The sequence below is a fragment of the Beta vulgaris genome, chromosome 2 (genome assembly GCF_026745355.1).
Source record: "Beta vulgaris subsp. vulgaris cultivar EL10 chromosome 2, EL10.2, whole genome shotgun sequence".
NCBI classification, from domain to species: domain Eukaryota; kingdom Viridiplantae; phylum Streptophyta; class Magnoliopsida; order Caryophyllales; family Amaranthaceae; genus Beta; species Beta vulgaris.
The window spans coordinates 52,705,221-52,721,479 of NC_079203.1; the positions used below are offsets into that span (position 1 = coordinate 52,705,221).

The 16,259-nt window shown below is 31.4% G+C and overlaps 1 protein-coding gene across 1 annotated transcript; it reads right to left on the minus strand.

Moving 5' to 3' along the window:
* Positions 1 to 2,062: 2,062 nt before the first annotated feature.
* Positions 2,063 to 4,702, minus strand: LOC104906092 (LOB domain-containing protein 41). The gene is made up of 2 exons (XM_010694809.4): positions 4,272 to 4,702; positions 2,063 to 2,927 (listed from the first exon to the last, which is right to left on the minus strand). Exons 1-2 carry the CDS (start codon positions 4,459 to 4,461, stop codon positions 2,260 to 2,262), a joined length of 858 nt encoding a protein of 285 aa, XP_010693111.2. The 5' UTR covers positions 4,462 to 4,702; the 3' UTR covers positions 2,063 to 2,259.
* Positions 4,703 to 16,259: the final 11,557 nt, after the last annotated feature.

Sequence of the window (16,259 nt, forward strand, 5' to 3'; positions counted from 1 at the left end):
CCTGCTGGTGTGATTTGTGTTTTATGTTATTTTATTGAATTATTGGCAGTTTTAAACTAAACACAAAGAAAAGGGAGTTCGACACGCGGACCGACCCACAGGACATATAGGCGAGCTCGTGTCTGGTCAAGCCTGTAATAAATTTTTTTGACTATGGCTGGCCCAATGCCCATGGCCTATGTAGCGGACAATAAATCGGGCTGGACCTTGAGCAGACTCGGACCAGACCGGGCTCAAAACGTATCGGGTCAGACTCGCCCTTATACTGCCCCGTCTCATTCCCACCTCTAGTTAGGACCCTTGATGTGCTGAAAATGGTTTAGTCTACGTGTGTGTCGTGAATTAAGATTTTAAAATGCATGAACTATGATACATAAAAACTATAATGAAAAAACAATATTTACAACTTTTATCTTTACCAATGTACCACTTTGACTATTAATAATTTAATTTATTAATTGATAAAAGTTGATATAATAAAAAAAAAAGATTCAGACAAGTCTAATAATATTTTACTTGATAAAATTCTTTTTTTAATCTAATAACATTTTTACATGATAAGGTGGAGGGATTCTATACTTGGCCTCGCATAAAATACAAATTTTTGTAGCTTACATAGCTCCTTAATTTCTATCTTTTTTGGTAATGGGTTAAACTTAAAAGGATTATAGCTTACATAGTTCCTTAATTTCTATCTTTTTTGGTAATGAGTTAAACTTAAAAGGACTGACAAGTGCTGAAAGTGAATAAAAAGATATGCAAATTATCCTTAAAATAAAAATACAAAACAACAATGATTATAGTAAAGGTTTATATCTCACAACCCATGAGATTGTGATATAAAATTTGACTAAAGACACTTTTGATAATAATTTATCTTATCCTATACGATTATTCTCCTTCATCTAGAAAAAACACAATATCACATCACATTATCCTTTTGAATACCAACTATATCATGTTGTCTTTTTAAAAACTAATGTACTCTCTTTGTTTTTTGAATTGCTATATTTTTTTAAAAATGGTTGTTTATTTTTAATTGCTCATTTTCCTTATTTAGAGTACTTGGCCCACCATAAAGTAATACTATAGTAAGTCTATAATATTTGTTTTTCTTTTTTTTTCCATCCAAAAGCACTTTTTCTATCATTTAACATTAAAAAGGTCAAAAAATACTATCCAAAAAGTTTAAAAGTGACATTACTGATTATATATACAGTAACGTAGCAATAAAAAGAACGCAGGAAGTAACTATATAACTATGTGAATTGTGAAGTAGGTCCTAATTTCGATCCCAAGCAAAAGCATGTTTGCTTTTGGGAGGATGAGATTGGATGGCGAAGGAAGTTTGGGCTCCAAAAAATTGGGGAGTAAAGTAATATGGATACCCTGATAATAAGGCTTCGACCTAGTTGCAAATATTACTAATCAAGAAAAAAAAAACTTGCATGTAACCCATGTGACATGAATGATAGAACTTAGAAGGCCCAATATATGGACTTATGGAAACAAACAACCTCTAGACGTTTCTACGTTTCTAGTCATTCACTCATTCTTACTTGCATATATCAGGAAAACAACATAAAACTTTCTCAACACGTGGGAAGAACCACAATTACGCCACTTCCATGTGAAACACTCATACCGTGGCTTAAGGACTTAGGGGGGAAGCAAACATTTCCACATCTCTTCTAAGAATATATGACAAATCTTCTTGAAATTTGAATTAATTTTTAGGCGTAACTGTTACATCGTAATTTCATGTAACTATCTATATAATTCATGTCATTTTGTTGGAATCTACGTCAATAAGTTGGGAATGTACGTGTGAGGTTCTATTAACCAATAAGTTTGGCATTTTACATATAAGATGCATTATGTAATTTCTTATTGATGTAAATATTTAACAAGATTTCTTATAATCAACGATGATATTAAATTCTTGTTTGTATTTAGTGATGCCAAACTAAATTAACTTTAACCTTCATGAGAAATTTGAAGCAAAATTTCTAAAACATTGAATTATAGAACACATGATTTCCAATCTTTCACTAGTCGCAAATATCCCAAATTTCTCTTTTAATATATAATACATGTGCCCTTTTTCACTATCTCTTATATGTAAACTTTTTCTTTTGTACATCCAAAAACCAAAAGTCCAAAACTGTTAAGAAGGGAAAACATTTCCAAAAGGGTACCAAAATTAAAAGAAAAAAAAAGAAAGAAAAACCCTTCATTAATATCTAAATCTAACATTAATTAAACAAGTCCTAAATCCAATCCACATAATCCTTGATCATTCCCTTGGCTAATCACACCACTCTTTGACTCGGTCCTCCCAACCGAGTCAAACCCGAACCCGAGTGTAAGCTCGAGCTCCACCTCACCATCATCACCACCGTGATCGCTATAATCTCCCCCCGCCGCAATAGCAGCATCAACCGTCGCCTCATTCGAGAACAAGCTCGTATCCGTCGTACTCGTAGGTTCATCTTGGTGGCTCACCGTAGAGTCATGACTCGTGCTTGACCCGGCCCCGTTCAACTCGTCCGAGTCACGACGAGTTGACTCAGTAACCTTGGAAGCCGCCGCCATCATTTGAAGAGCCGAGGCAGCATCCGCCGCCACCTTAGCCGGCTTCGACTTAGACCCGACTCGTTTAAACCGATTCCGACTCGGCTTAACTCGGTGCAATTCAGCTGTGGAGTGATCATCCTTACACACGTGGCGGATGTCATAAGCACCTTTGATTGGTGGTGGATTAGCGGCGGCTTCAGTAGGAATCGGCGTAATCGGCGCGCCTTTTAAAACGGCTTCAATAGCGTTTTGACAAAGCTGCCATTGACCTGACCAAAGTAAACCTACTGAACCATATATTGGATTTACCATTCTACCACATGCTTCGTACAAGAGTGACCTGAATATCGCTGCAAAAATAAACCAAAAACAATAATTAATACAAAGTTTAATTAATAATTATCATAAGTCCACTTGTTTAATTATTGCATTAAAACTTAAACAAGAAGTTTAATTATCTAAAGTACTTCCAACAACTTGTCCCACTTGACTAAAATAGTAACGTGGCAACCAACACATAAAATGATAAAAACTAACACCCCACCTAAAATCTAGCAACTACACCACTTTCTATTCCTAGAAAACTACTACTATTCTTAGATTTCCATATACTTATATATTTCTATTTGATTAGCATAATTATCTAATTAGTCAATCAATTTTGAAGACATACCATATAATTTAAGTTCTCTAATAATTATTTCACTTTATTTTATATATCGTATTTACAATACAGGTCTACGACTAGTAAAAGTCTATACTATCTTTTTACCTACAATATTACTCTAATATATGTATTCCATTATTTTAAAAGGTCAACAGGGAAAAGAAAAGTACTAATTATAAAAACAAATTTTATTTACCACCTTGTAGAAATATTTTACCTTAATGTATGGGGTTAATACTATGTTTAAAGGGTAGAATGGTTGCATCTTGCATGAAGGATTTATAGGGATAAAATGGTCAAACAAATATGATCATAAAAAAGATAAATTGTTTCGACACATAAATGAATAATTAGAATTTTACTAGATCATTCTAGATCAAAAAAAATGTTCAGATACATTTTTCTATAAAACTTGGTCAATTTACTTCTAATTTTTGGTTCATGCATAACATAAATCAGATCGAGTTAAGAATCTCATCCTCTAATTAATATTTCTCCCATAACTTTATCTTTCAACCTTTACCAAATAAAGTTAAGGTCTCATAAAATGCTTTTTTCATAAAATAATAACTACAACAAATGGATAAGTTATCACAACTTTCATAGAAAAAAAAGCGCTCAAACTCATTGTTGAAATAGAAAAAGAATGGAGGTAGTATTATTATTTCAATGTATACTTTCAAACACAACTTTTGTTGTAAATCAGTTATTAGGCTCGAGCTATATTCTACCCAGTACTATTCTCCTCCAAACCACTTAAATGTTTATTCATTTATTAATATTGAACTTTAAAATAATAACACCAAATACAAGTTATCAAGTGATTAAAACTTTAATACACCAATTTGAGATTATGCAAACATGAACTAAAACTCTATGAAAAAAGCGTCATGTGACCCACTTTTGTTCAGTAACGTCTTTTAATATATTTATATAAATTATATTAGCCTTTGACATGTACGATCAAAGATGCGTATTGGAGACCGTGAAAGAAAATAAAAAAAAAGAAGGGAATAGTAGTAATTACCAGGACGGAGGTTTTCAGGACCAGCGTTGATAAGGTTCATAAGACCAGCACGACCATAAAATTTGGCAAGAAAAACAGTAGCATTTGCTTGAGATTCAGGAGATTTAATCCACTGAAGACAAGGTCTTATGCTACAATCTTCACTGCAACCTTTGCGTAGTACTCGACATCCATTGCAACTCATCCGCATTTTCAATACTCCCTTATTAATTAACAATATATAATAATAATAATATGATCTTTTGATATATCTATATCTATATATAAAGATGATAAAGATGTATGTAAGTAAGTTTTTTATTGTTTGGGGTAGTGGGTTACGTTATTTGGGTAAGAAAGAAAGAAAGAAATTGGAAGTATGGAGAGAGAAAGAGAAAGAGAAAAGTGTTGTTTGGAGGAGGGAGAAGGAGAAGAAGTATGGAGATATATAAATGAGGTGAAATTTGTTGGAAGGAGGAGAGAGAAAATTTAAATGGGAAATACTTGCTGCTGGGTTCAGAAACCGCAGCTGTTTCCCAAAAACTGGTAAAGTGCGAGAGTGTGGTCATTCAATATAAAATTAATATAAATACTTTATAAAAGAAAATAAATAATTGACAGGTGGGACGTAGTAGTTGTTATGCTCTATTCCTTTGGATTTATTTTTAGTTAAGTTTCTCGCAATTCAAAATAAGGCACAGAGAAAAATTATTTCATATCGTACATGTAGATAATTTCTTATGTATAGAAATGTTACATTAATTAAAGAACTATTCCTGAGCAGCAGGTGATAGTCAGAGGTATTGACATCACCTCCGATCCCATAGGTCAGGAGGTCGAGTTTTACCTTTTGTAAGGAGGGATCCCCTTTTTTCCCCTTCCTTGCAAGTTGCAAAGAACTAAGAACTTCATCTTACCTTAAAAGAACTACTCCTATTCGTAGTTGTAATTGTTGAAAATTGTTTTAGAACAGAGAAAGTATTTTTTTTCCCTAATTGCACCATTTTTTATTTTACACTATTTTCTTATAATTGCAACATTTCTATTTTTAAGGCTATTTAACCTTTTTACTATTATTTCACCTACCCATAATCCAATTAATTGTCAAATATGTGAGCAAATGAGACTACTCTTTTTCTCGATCTCTTCTTTTCTTAGAACACATGGTATTGATAAGAATTGTGAAAGTTGTAATAATGAGATTATTATTAATATATGTAGCAACCGGCTAATCGAAATATTATTAATAGTAATATCTATTTTTCTAAATTTCTATTTTTTTAAAAAAAAAAAGCACATTCTTTTTTTGTGAGATTTTTTTCTAATAAACATTTCATATTTTATCTATAATTTTCATTTTAAAAAACTTTTCTTCTTTACTTTATTTTCTCCAAATTATTTTTAAATTTTTATGGATTTTTCAAAAAAATAAAGCAAATAGAACAAGTCCTTAAGCGTTGGATATATGACCGAAAAGGGTCGTTTTGAAGATTTCGGGGCGCCTAAATTTATAAAAGAATAAAGATAGAAGGTTGAAGCATTAAAGATGAAGGGTCAAAAATTAAAGATTGATCATTGACAATTTATTAAGGATGTAAAAAAGGAGTGATTTCCTCAAAAAATAAAGTAAATATATTTAAAATAATATATTATAAAACTCTTATAATTTTGAGGTCGTGTATTTAGGCTCTTTATACACCCTCATCTACCTTGTGTACTGTGACGATGGAAAATTAAAAAAAAAAAGTTTGGCAAGTACTATGTTAAAAAATGTAAAAAATAGAAAAACTTTTTCCACAATGTGGGAAGAGGGAGCTGAACCTTATTTGTCATATTTGTCAAACTAAGACAAACTTGGTACTATATTTATTTATAGCTTTGTTTTTATATACTTTTATAAAGGAGAGTTTTAAGTTGTCACTCTCTACAGAAAGGCCGTGTAATCTACTTTCCAATTTGATTTGTTTGGACTTGCGTAGATTTGAGCCTGTTGCCTGTTGGCTTTAGAAAGCCGTGGGCGCAAATAAAAACAAAGACAAAATATAGATTAATGTAGAACAAACAACAATTTGGTTGTTTTGTTTATAGCATTTTCATGTTAATGGTTTTATTAAAGCACATCTAATTGCAAAAACCAAAGGATACCTAATTAGTTGTTAGTCCGGACAATTACACTTATCATTTATCAATGTGAATTTGAAGTTTCAAATCAAATACTTGATAAAAGTGCGAAACAAAAAGTTGTAGGCATCAGATTATGCTCGGAAAATATCATTTCAATTCCTTTTAAAATATCTAATTAGTAAATTATACTATATATTATTCACAGTGTAAATTCGACTTCAAGATAATATATATATATAATTAATTACAAATAACATGATGATTAAATCTTGTTTTGAAATTTAGGTTAATAGGTAAAATGATGAACGAGGTAAACAAATGGTGTAGTAGTGCTAATTATGGTGGTTATAAAAATTTTAAGAGTTTATTTTAATATAATAGTATTGAGAGTCATTATAAGTATTAGCTTAATGATTATAAATATACTTCCTTTTTTTTAATTCTAACATTTTGTTTTTCACGTTTGTTGGGACACTTCTTTGAACGTCAATATCTCTAATTGCATATAGACGAAATTAATAAGACTCTACTTTACTATTTTAATTGAAATTTAAGGATAGAGAATATATTAAGCTTATTTCTTGATATTTATGAAGAAAGTAATTTTTCGAGAAAAGTTGGTTTGAAATGAAATTGTACGTATTTTCTAAGAAATGTGTATTATTGTTTTAATCTAGTTGATCATGCATGAAAGCTTCCACTTATCAAACTAAATAACACTTTATTCTTATACTTAGTAGGAAATTTCACTTTGCATATTTTCTTTGACTACCCAAATACAATACTTAGCACCTAATTAAGCACAACCCATTGTTTTCCATAAAACTTTCACTTGCTTTTATTTGTTTGTTGTTAATTCTGTTTGGGGAAATATAAAAGATGAGCAGTCTCTGAACACTATAAAATACTTTCTCCGTTTAAAAATAGTTGCACCATTTGTATAGTGTTTACTATTTACATCTTGTACTTTGATTGTCTTTTGGTGATTTATAATTCAGGAAAAACATCGACATACGAGATCTTCTTAGATTCATCTCAATGTATATTATTTTAATATTAAATTTTTATAATTTTTAATTATCGATAATTAGAGATGTTAATGTGTGAAATAATGCATTAGCAAACGCGAAAACATAAAATAGTGCAACTATTTCTGAACGAAAGGAGTATATTATTTTTTAAATGATTTTTTTTTTACATTTCATAAAAAAATAAAGTTGTTATGACATTTTTTTTTTTTGAAGAGATAGTTATGACTTATGACAACTCTAGTCAAGCTAATATGGACAATCTTCTTCGAGGATAAGGGATGTGATGAATTCCTGATATTCCCCTTCTTAGATACATATCACTTCGAGAGTTCATACATATAAGATATATTCCTCCAACCCATATTGTAAAATTGCACGAAGTAAATGAATTTGCAGTATGAAAACAAAATAGAGACCGCACGTAGAAAAACAAAAGCAGGGCACAAAATTCAATTTTAGGCCTGAGAGTGTAGAGTATCAATCTAAACAGTATATATCAATACATGGTGTGAACTTGTGATGCACTAACTTTTAAGACCATATATAATTGGTTCAAGAATAATGGGGGAAGGAATTAAACTATAGAGGACTAGAATGATGATAAAACTTATTATTTTTATTAGGTATTTTGTTTAAGTTTTGACATGAAACGAGTTAACATATCATCGCCAATAAGTAGATTTTACTACTTGAGGGAGAAATAAAGCGAATTAAGACACCAAATTAACGGGGTTCAAAATATAAATATATTAAAAACTTAACACTCTCCATTTCCTCAAAATTGTGCTTCAAGTTTTTTTCAAAGCGTCAACAAGAATTAGCTTAAGTAGTAAGCTATTTTATACTTCTTAAGCAAGGTTTCATATTCGAGCCTCAATGTATGCTAAAATTCTCGTTAGGACACTCACCCACCGCGACCCATATCGAGTCGAATATAGTCGAAGCTCTCGTCTAGTTTTTTTTTTTTGTTGTTTGCACCCGGTTCACCCTTCGGGCTACATCCGGATCGAGGCCAAGTTCGGGGTGGTTAGGTTCCATTATTCCTCTCCCAAGGGTGTTGCGGGGATTCGAACATAGGTCCGTCCTACCAAAGCCAGTCCCCATCACCACTGGACCAACACTTACTTGGTTCTCGTCTAGTGAACTATGCGTAAAGAAGTTCTTTTACAAAGTATTCACTGCATTTAAAATGAAACAGAAAAAGTAATATAGATAAGTATATGTTTACATACCACTATAGAAGTGGTTACAAAAGTATATCTACTCATACATTATAGTATACACCAAGGCATGCATGACACTTCCTTTCTAAAAAAAAAGGTACTCCATATCTCTAATTCTCTATATGCAATATTTGTTGTTGGTATCCAACCAAATGCATTGTACATGCATTAAGAAAAACACAAACAAAAAAACTCTTAGGCATGAAGGACACGTGGTAAAAGCAGAGAGTATTTGCCAAACCCATGCAAAATTACAAATGATTCCAAAAGTTATCACAAGATAGCGCGTGAACTACACGTGTCAATGTCAGAGTGCGGTCGAATCGCCACATAAGGTGGGAAAAAAAGTAGGGCCCACATCTCCAGCTCCTGGTTTTCGGGAAAGTATATAAAAAAAAGAATAATTAAATTTAGAATATTTTCCCTGGTTTTACCTGAGAAAACCGGCGACTGGTTTCTGGTTTCTGGTATCTGGTTTCTGGTTTTGAAGAGTGTGGACTGTGGGCGCCAATGAGAGGTATTTGATTATTTTATTGTTATAGTGGGGCCCAATTTCAAAGTGGTTTTCTTTAGGGCGGTCGTCTAAATTTGGTGCTTATCAGTTTATCCCACAAGATTGGACCCCATGTTTTTTCAAATTATTTTATTTATTTCAGCTTGACTTTATTGTATAAAACAATTTGATTGTTTCAAGTTAATTTTATTTACCCCTCAAAAAAAAAAAAAAAAAAGTTAATTTTATTTAAACCACTGATATAAACAATCATGTTAAAAATATTTAGGATCTTGCAAACAAATTATCTGAGCAGTTAGATAAACATTAAAATATTTCCTTAAATGATAAGTCTTGAAATGTATGATAAAATCACGCATCAATTAGTGTAATGAATATTTAGATTTATTTAATATTTTTATTTTTAATTATATTATCTAACGTTTCTATTAAAAAAAAAAATATTATCTAACATTTTGGGAGTCGTGAACACTGGTTAGCTTTTGTCGAAAAAGAAAAAAGCTAAATGAAGTCCTAAGAACTGCATATACTCCCTCCGCCACTGAAAGATCTTTCCTTTTTTTGTTTAAATGCGTTTTCAAAAGATCTTCTCTCTTTTACTTTATTTCCTTATTTGAAACTTTTTTCCCCTTTTTACCCTCTCATATCCCTATCATATGGCCAATCATTACATTATTAATTCAATTTTACTCCCTTTCTCTCTCTTACTTTAACCCATTTTATTTGTTTATTTATCTTAAACCATTTCTCTCTCCTACTTTACCCACCCCACACAAATGGATCTTCCTTGGTATCTGTAGGAACATTAACAAGGAATATCTTTAGGAAACAGATGGAATAAGAAGTTAAAAATGGAAAAAAAAAACATTAACTAATCACTTATTACATAAATTAATGCAAACTTTTGTCATAAATTGACAACTAATTTTCATCTTAAGCAATTTATCTATATCTTATATGCAACACCAAGAGATGCATATAGCAAAATCCAAAATTTAAAGTAAATTATTAGTTTAATAAAATTGGTTTTAACTTTTATTTGAAGTTTGAAAAAAAAAAGAAAAGGTGGAGTGCATATTTTATTTATAAATTATTGTGAGGGAAATAATGACTTTGCCTTAGATTTCGGTTGGACATGTTAGATTTGGGCACTAATATTCATATATTCTACTTATAATTTGTACTACTCCAATCCTACCCTCCGCATTTTGTTATATTGTCCAAGTGGTTTTACCCTACGGCTCCACCATTAGTCATGATTAATTGCGTTTACCATCTGTGTTTGTGCTTAATTTATTATGGGTCTCTCTCGTCAGATAGTAGGAGTTTAAATTGGGGATGACAATGACTCGAGTCATTTATATTTTTTGTATTGGATGAAGCCAATTAAACTTACAATTTGAGATGAGTGATTTTGAACTCAAAATCTAAGTTAACTTTAAAAACTTAATTTAAGTTTTAAATTATAATCAAACTAAATAAATAATCTTTAATTTAATGTTATAACATGTTCATTACTAGTTATTTGCCAAATACCTAGAGTTTTTCACAAAATGTTGTGCGATTTGTTTTATACTTATTAATTACACATCAACGTTTAAAATATATACAAATAAAATAGTTATATCATGTTGATCAACATGTTCATGAGTAGCGGTGCTTATCTAGCGAGCCGAACCCGAATAACATTGGGTTTGGCTCGAGCTCGTTTAACTTTTCATGGGTTCGGCTCGACTCGTGAGCTCGCCGAGCTCGACTTGCTCGTGATTAGAATTTGCGGCTCAATTCAACTCGGCTCGTTTAGTCTCGTGACCTTAGTTAATATCTTTAAAGAAATATTTAATTTAATTTTTTAATATATATAAATAATTTTTTAATATGTAAATATTTTTTTAATATAAAATAATAATCGAGTTGTTCACGAGCAAGCTAAGACTTATAACTAAAATATCTAAAATATTCATAATTGTTGTATTATTTAAAAGTCCATCTGAATTACTACCTAGTTCAACTTTCTTTTTTACTAAATAAACATATCAAACATCTTGGCAATTCTCTAGAATCAAGAAAGCCAAAAGTAGTTTAAGCAAAACTTCAAGAGTGACTTAAGACGCAATCTTTGTTAACAATATCAATGGGCAGATCATACATGTACGATTAGGTACCCACAGTTTGTGACGTTATTATCTCAAATTATGATTGTCAAGAAAACCCAAAACAAAACAACCCCCTCCAAGATGAGGAGAGGTGGTAGATCAGTGGAGTACCACATCGAATTTCATTCAGTGTATTGTTCAGGGTTCGAATTCTCATCCCAGCAATATCTTGGGGAATTTACTTCTGGGTTGTTTAGCCTTGTACGTACTCAGCCTCGGAGCTGGTGTGTTATGCAGGCTAATAACCTAGGGATTGGTCTTCGAATCGGACCAATTATCTTTCCTCTCCAATAAGATTTTTTCTTTTAAAAAAAATATGATAATCAACTACTTAGACATGCATTTTGGTAGTTGGAAACTTGTAGTTTTTGACCATATTCGCTCTACTTTAACATACCATGGGAACACTTGAGAGATGACATTTTAACAAAAGGGTTTTATTTCAACGTCACTAGCAAAAGTAATTATGATAGAATTATCATGCAAGTTGATGATATTTAAATTTGTCATTAAGGATAATATAGGTAGTTGATGCTAAGTTGGTAAGGGGAACAAAATAATGGAGAACTTTATAATTGAGTGCTAGCAAATAGCAATTAATTAGAAAATAGTGGGAGTAACGAAGTGCAAAACCGAAGCAGCTAGCTAAAAAGCATGTTTTAGCGTTAATGTAAATTTGGTTAATCATGAGTCATCACAACTGAGAACCAATCAACTCTAAAATTAAAGAAGGGTATACTACAAAAGTACAAATTTAAAAAGGGTACGTCTTTGTTGCTTACATTTTCTGTGGGGAGACGTATATAGTTTCAATTCTCAAATTTCGGGGAAGTAGTTTAATGAAATAGGGTTGGTCTTGGTTTAACTAACTAGCTAGGTTGGGCTTATATAGTTACTCACTTCGTTTCATTTTAATCTAAACGCTTTGACATTTTACACAATTCATAAATTTTACTTTGACTATCATTTGTGATTTATATGCGGATGAAAATATAGTCATGTGAGATCTTGTTATAGATTCATCATAACATGTATTTTATCAATATACTACCTTCGTTTCTTAATAAGTGCAACATTTTTCTTATTTGGAATAGTCACAATAAGTGCAACCAAGCTAAAAATGGTAAAAAAAGCTCAATATTATTTATTACAAATATGCCACCAAAAAGCAAGAGGGGACCACAACTTTTTTGTTTCATCACTTGAATTACTCTACTTTATTGTGGTCCCAACTTTCTCTCTCTACATTCCTTGGTATTCCCCCACTTTCTCTATGTTGCATTTATTAAGAAACGGAGGAAGTATATTTTTTTATAAATTTTACAAATACAAAACTAAAGATATATGTCCTCAAAGTTTTGCACTGGCATGCGTGAAAAATGTAAGTGTGTAGATTAAAATGAAACGGAGGGAGTATATTCGAGATATATAACTAGTCTTGTTATGTTGTTTATATAGTATATGTTCCACAAAATTCTTCGTATTTACATTTCACATGGTCCATGGTACACACTTTTAACAATTAATGTATTTATAGCATATTAGTGAACATTTAGAAAAAGCGGATATACTCAAATATGCATTGAAATAAATTTGAGAAGATTTCAAAATATTTTTGTTATGTATATATGCACGATAAAGTACAGTTAGAGTTTTTTTTTATAACTTTAATATGACTATATGAAAAGTAAATGAAATTTATGAGATGGAGGAATTATATGCTAAGAATAGAGGAATTATATTAGAAATGACAGTTGGGAGCATTGCCTAGGTCAAGAACTAGCATCGCCTAGGTCAAGAATTATATTTTGTTGTTGAGGTTGATTTAACTAAGCATTTATATTCACTCAAAAAAGAAAACTAAACATTTCTATAAATATTCTTCACGATATTTGCAAAACTTTACTTTTTATAAGCCATTTTACGATAAATTACCTTAAATATTTCGTCTATGTCAAAAACTAATCTCAAAAATTGTTTCCAAAGGTTAACAATATTGTATAATGATCCTTGTGCATTGACCAAATTTTTCGACATCAAATATGCACATCGGGGTCATAAATTTTTCAAGGTAGATTTTTTGAAAAAAGGTGTAAGATTTTATGAAAAAAATACAATTATAAATGAAAATTCGGAAAACAAATCCATATTTTTAATATCTTACTATGTGATAAGATCTCCTTCTAGTAAGTTTGACAAATGGAATGAGTTAAGTAGTAAAGTAGTCATGATTTTATTAATCAGGAACCAACGATAGATAGATAGATAATTGACTTAGGTTATTACTTATTAGTAAAGTTAGACAAATGAAAAAGGTAACGCACTAAATTGAAATAGTATTAGGATTTAGGATTAATGTAATTATGGCTCTTCCTGGTTGAGTGGAAAGACCTAATTCGCTGTCTCTCCAAACTCTCAGCAGCCGTCTATTCCTTCGAATAATTCAAGTATTATTACTTCGCTTGAATTCTCTTTACGCGGATGCACGACGCGTGTAGAAAGTTATTGAGCAAATTAAGATATCCTACTAGACCTCGGCATGGGTGGGGCCGAACCTGTTTACGAGCTTGGAGCAATGTTGGGCCGGGTCAAGACTTGTGAGTGGCGGACTGTTCAAACTTTGTCCACGAGCATGCTGGTCGGGTTCGTGCCTCATGTGAGCTTGACCCATATTTTATATTGTTTTTTTTATTATTCGATGTTTTAGACTAAAAAACAAAGAGAATGGGGGTTCGGCACACGAGTCATATAGGTGGGCTCGTGCCTGGACGAGCCTAATAAAATGATTTTTTTTAACTGTTGCAGGTCCACGTCCCACGTAGCAGACAACGAGCCATGCTTTGCACGGGATCGGACTGGGCCGTCCAAACCGTGTCATGTCAGGTCTCGTGCGGGCATATCCCCACCTCCAGATCAAAGGGAGTATATCAAGTAGAAACAATAAATGTTATGTCCACTTTATCATTTGTTTTTATCAGAAAAATTAATTGGGATAAGTTTAGTTCAAAAAAAAAAAAAGTGTGACAGTCTCACAAACTAATGTCCAATAAATACATATAAAGTCTAATAAGTATAGATAAGTAAAAATAAGTTAAACATGTCTTAAATGTTTTAGCTCGGATAACATGAATCATCATTAAAAAAAAGTCTTCGTGACCTATGAACAATGTAAATGAAGAAATAAGTTAAAGAGGGTAAATGAATAGAAATGAAAAAGCAAAAGTGAAAGGAATAGTAAGACAGGCGAAAACATAAGGAACAAGCTAAGAAATCGAGTGATGCATAAAGATAAAAAAAACCCAAATACTTCATAGTTCATAGGGGAGCAATAGTAAAATTATATGAAAGTTCAAAAAAGAAGTTAAAATAGAAGAAAAAAAATACAAATATGAAATTTATACTTCCTCTGTTTTTTTAAGTGCATCGTTTACTTTGTATCACTATTAAAAAATATAATCAAGTGAAATCTTGTTAGATTTCTCCCAATGAGAATTCCAAATATCGTAGAAGACAACTCGAATACCAACTGGGATCTATTATTGAATTCATTTGATCCGGTAGTGCATATTTTAGGAACGTACAATAATACCAAAGTCATTGGTAAGTTGTCAATCCCTAAAACAGACTATATGTAATTTTAGTTTGTCTTGTAAGAGACCGCCTACTTTTAAATTAAAATTAGGCAAAGCTAAGCCCAATACTAAAGCCCAATAGTGACTAGGTTAATTTATTTCGGTCACTAGTTTAATCCATTTAGTTACTAGGTCTACTTTTATATTAAAATTAGGCCGTCTCTTTTAATAATTTGTGATGTAATTTATATGCCTTACATTATGGGCATGCATTTTCCCATAGGTTTCTATTGTATCAATGCATGGACAACTATCTCCCCAGCACCTAACCATGCATAACCAGTCAGTCAGGGTTCTAATAGAGACGATGGTTTACCCTGTGGCAGAGTTAGCGGCTCGAGTCCGTCCTTTGTAACGATCAAGCTAAGACTGATAACTCCGTCGATTCATACAATTGTCCATGTACCGATAGAATATTAGACAAATACTGCAACCCCTACTTCTTCGGGTGGAACACTAGGTTGATTAGATACTCGTAATACTGCCAAGATATCAGGTATTCAGGGTTTCATACTCAGGAGTATAATAAGTGATCAATTTGTAATCTTTAACACCAGCTTAAATCTAATACTTGTTTTAGTCTCTGTTTGTGGTGACATAAGCCCCTCCCTACAACTTCAGTTTTAAATTATTACAACAAAGCAACAATGTTTACTCAACATAAATTATGCCATACTGAAACCTTTTACAGGAATCTTTCATAAAATTCTCAATTAATTTTGTCAACTAATCAAAATGGTTGGTTAATTGACCATGTATTTGATTCGCCAAATACATCATTATTGTATACTCTTTTATATATATGGCACAATGCAAGCATAACCATTGTTTTTTAAGTTTTTTAATTTCTTACCCCCCTTTGAATAAAAGAACGACTAAATAATTAGAAATGTAGTCTTGACAGCGGTATGTGTTGTATATATACATCCTAAACATGGAAATATGTGAAATTACATTATGAAAAGGTAAAAGAATAGGCTAGACATAAATCTCTATATACTAAATAATACAAACTAAGTCCTAATTTGATAGAAATTCCGAATCATAAAAAATATATAAGTTAGAGTTTGGGTTCAATTTTCGTAGATAATAAAGAAAGAATTGTGTATACTAAAAGACAAATAAAAACATTTCTCGAGATTTTTGGTAATCCATTTTATATTTTTAGAATAGGTGGATTGAAATATCAAATTCAATAGAAATAAATAATTTTAAAAAGTAAACAATTGAATTGGTTTCCTCTGGATGGTACCAACAAAATGGATTATAACTCCTATTTCTTATTTAATTTAATGGTTGTAAGCGTCGTAAAAAAGATGCGTGTAGAAA

What these genes read in the sequence shown, in the direction of transcription:
- LOC104906092 (XM_010694809.4), bottom strand. Translation starts at nt 4,461, where the DNA reads ATGCGGATGAGTTGCAATGGATGTCGAGTACTACGCAAAGGTTGCAGT. An exon ending in TCCTGAAAACCTCCGTCCTG is followed by an intron (nt 2,928 to 4,271) that starts GTAATTACTACT and finishes TTATTTTTGCAG; the next exon opens with CGATATTCAGGTCACTCTTG.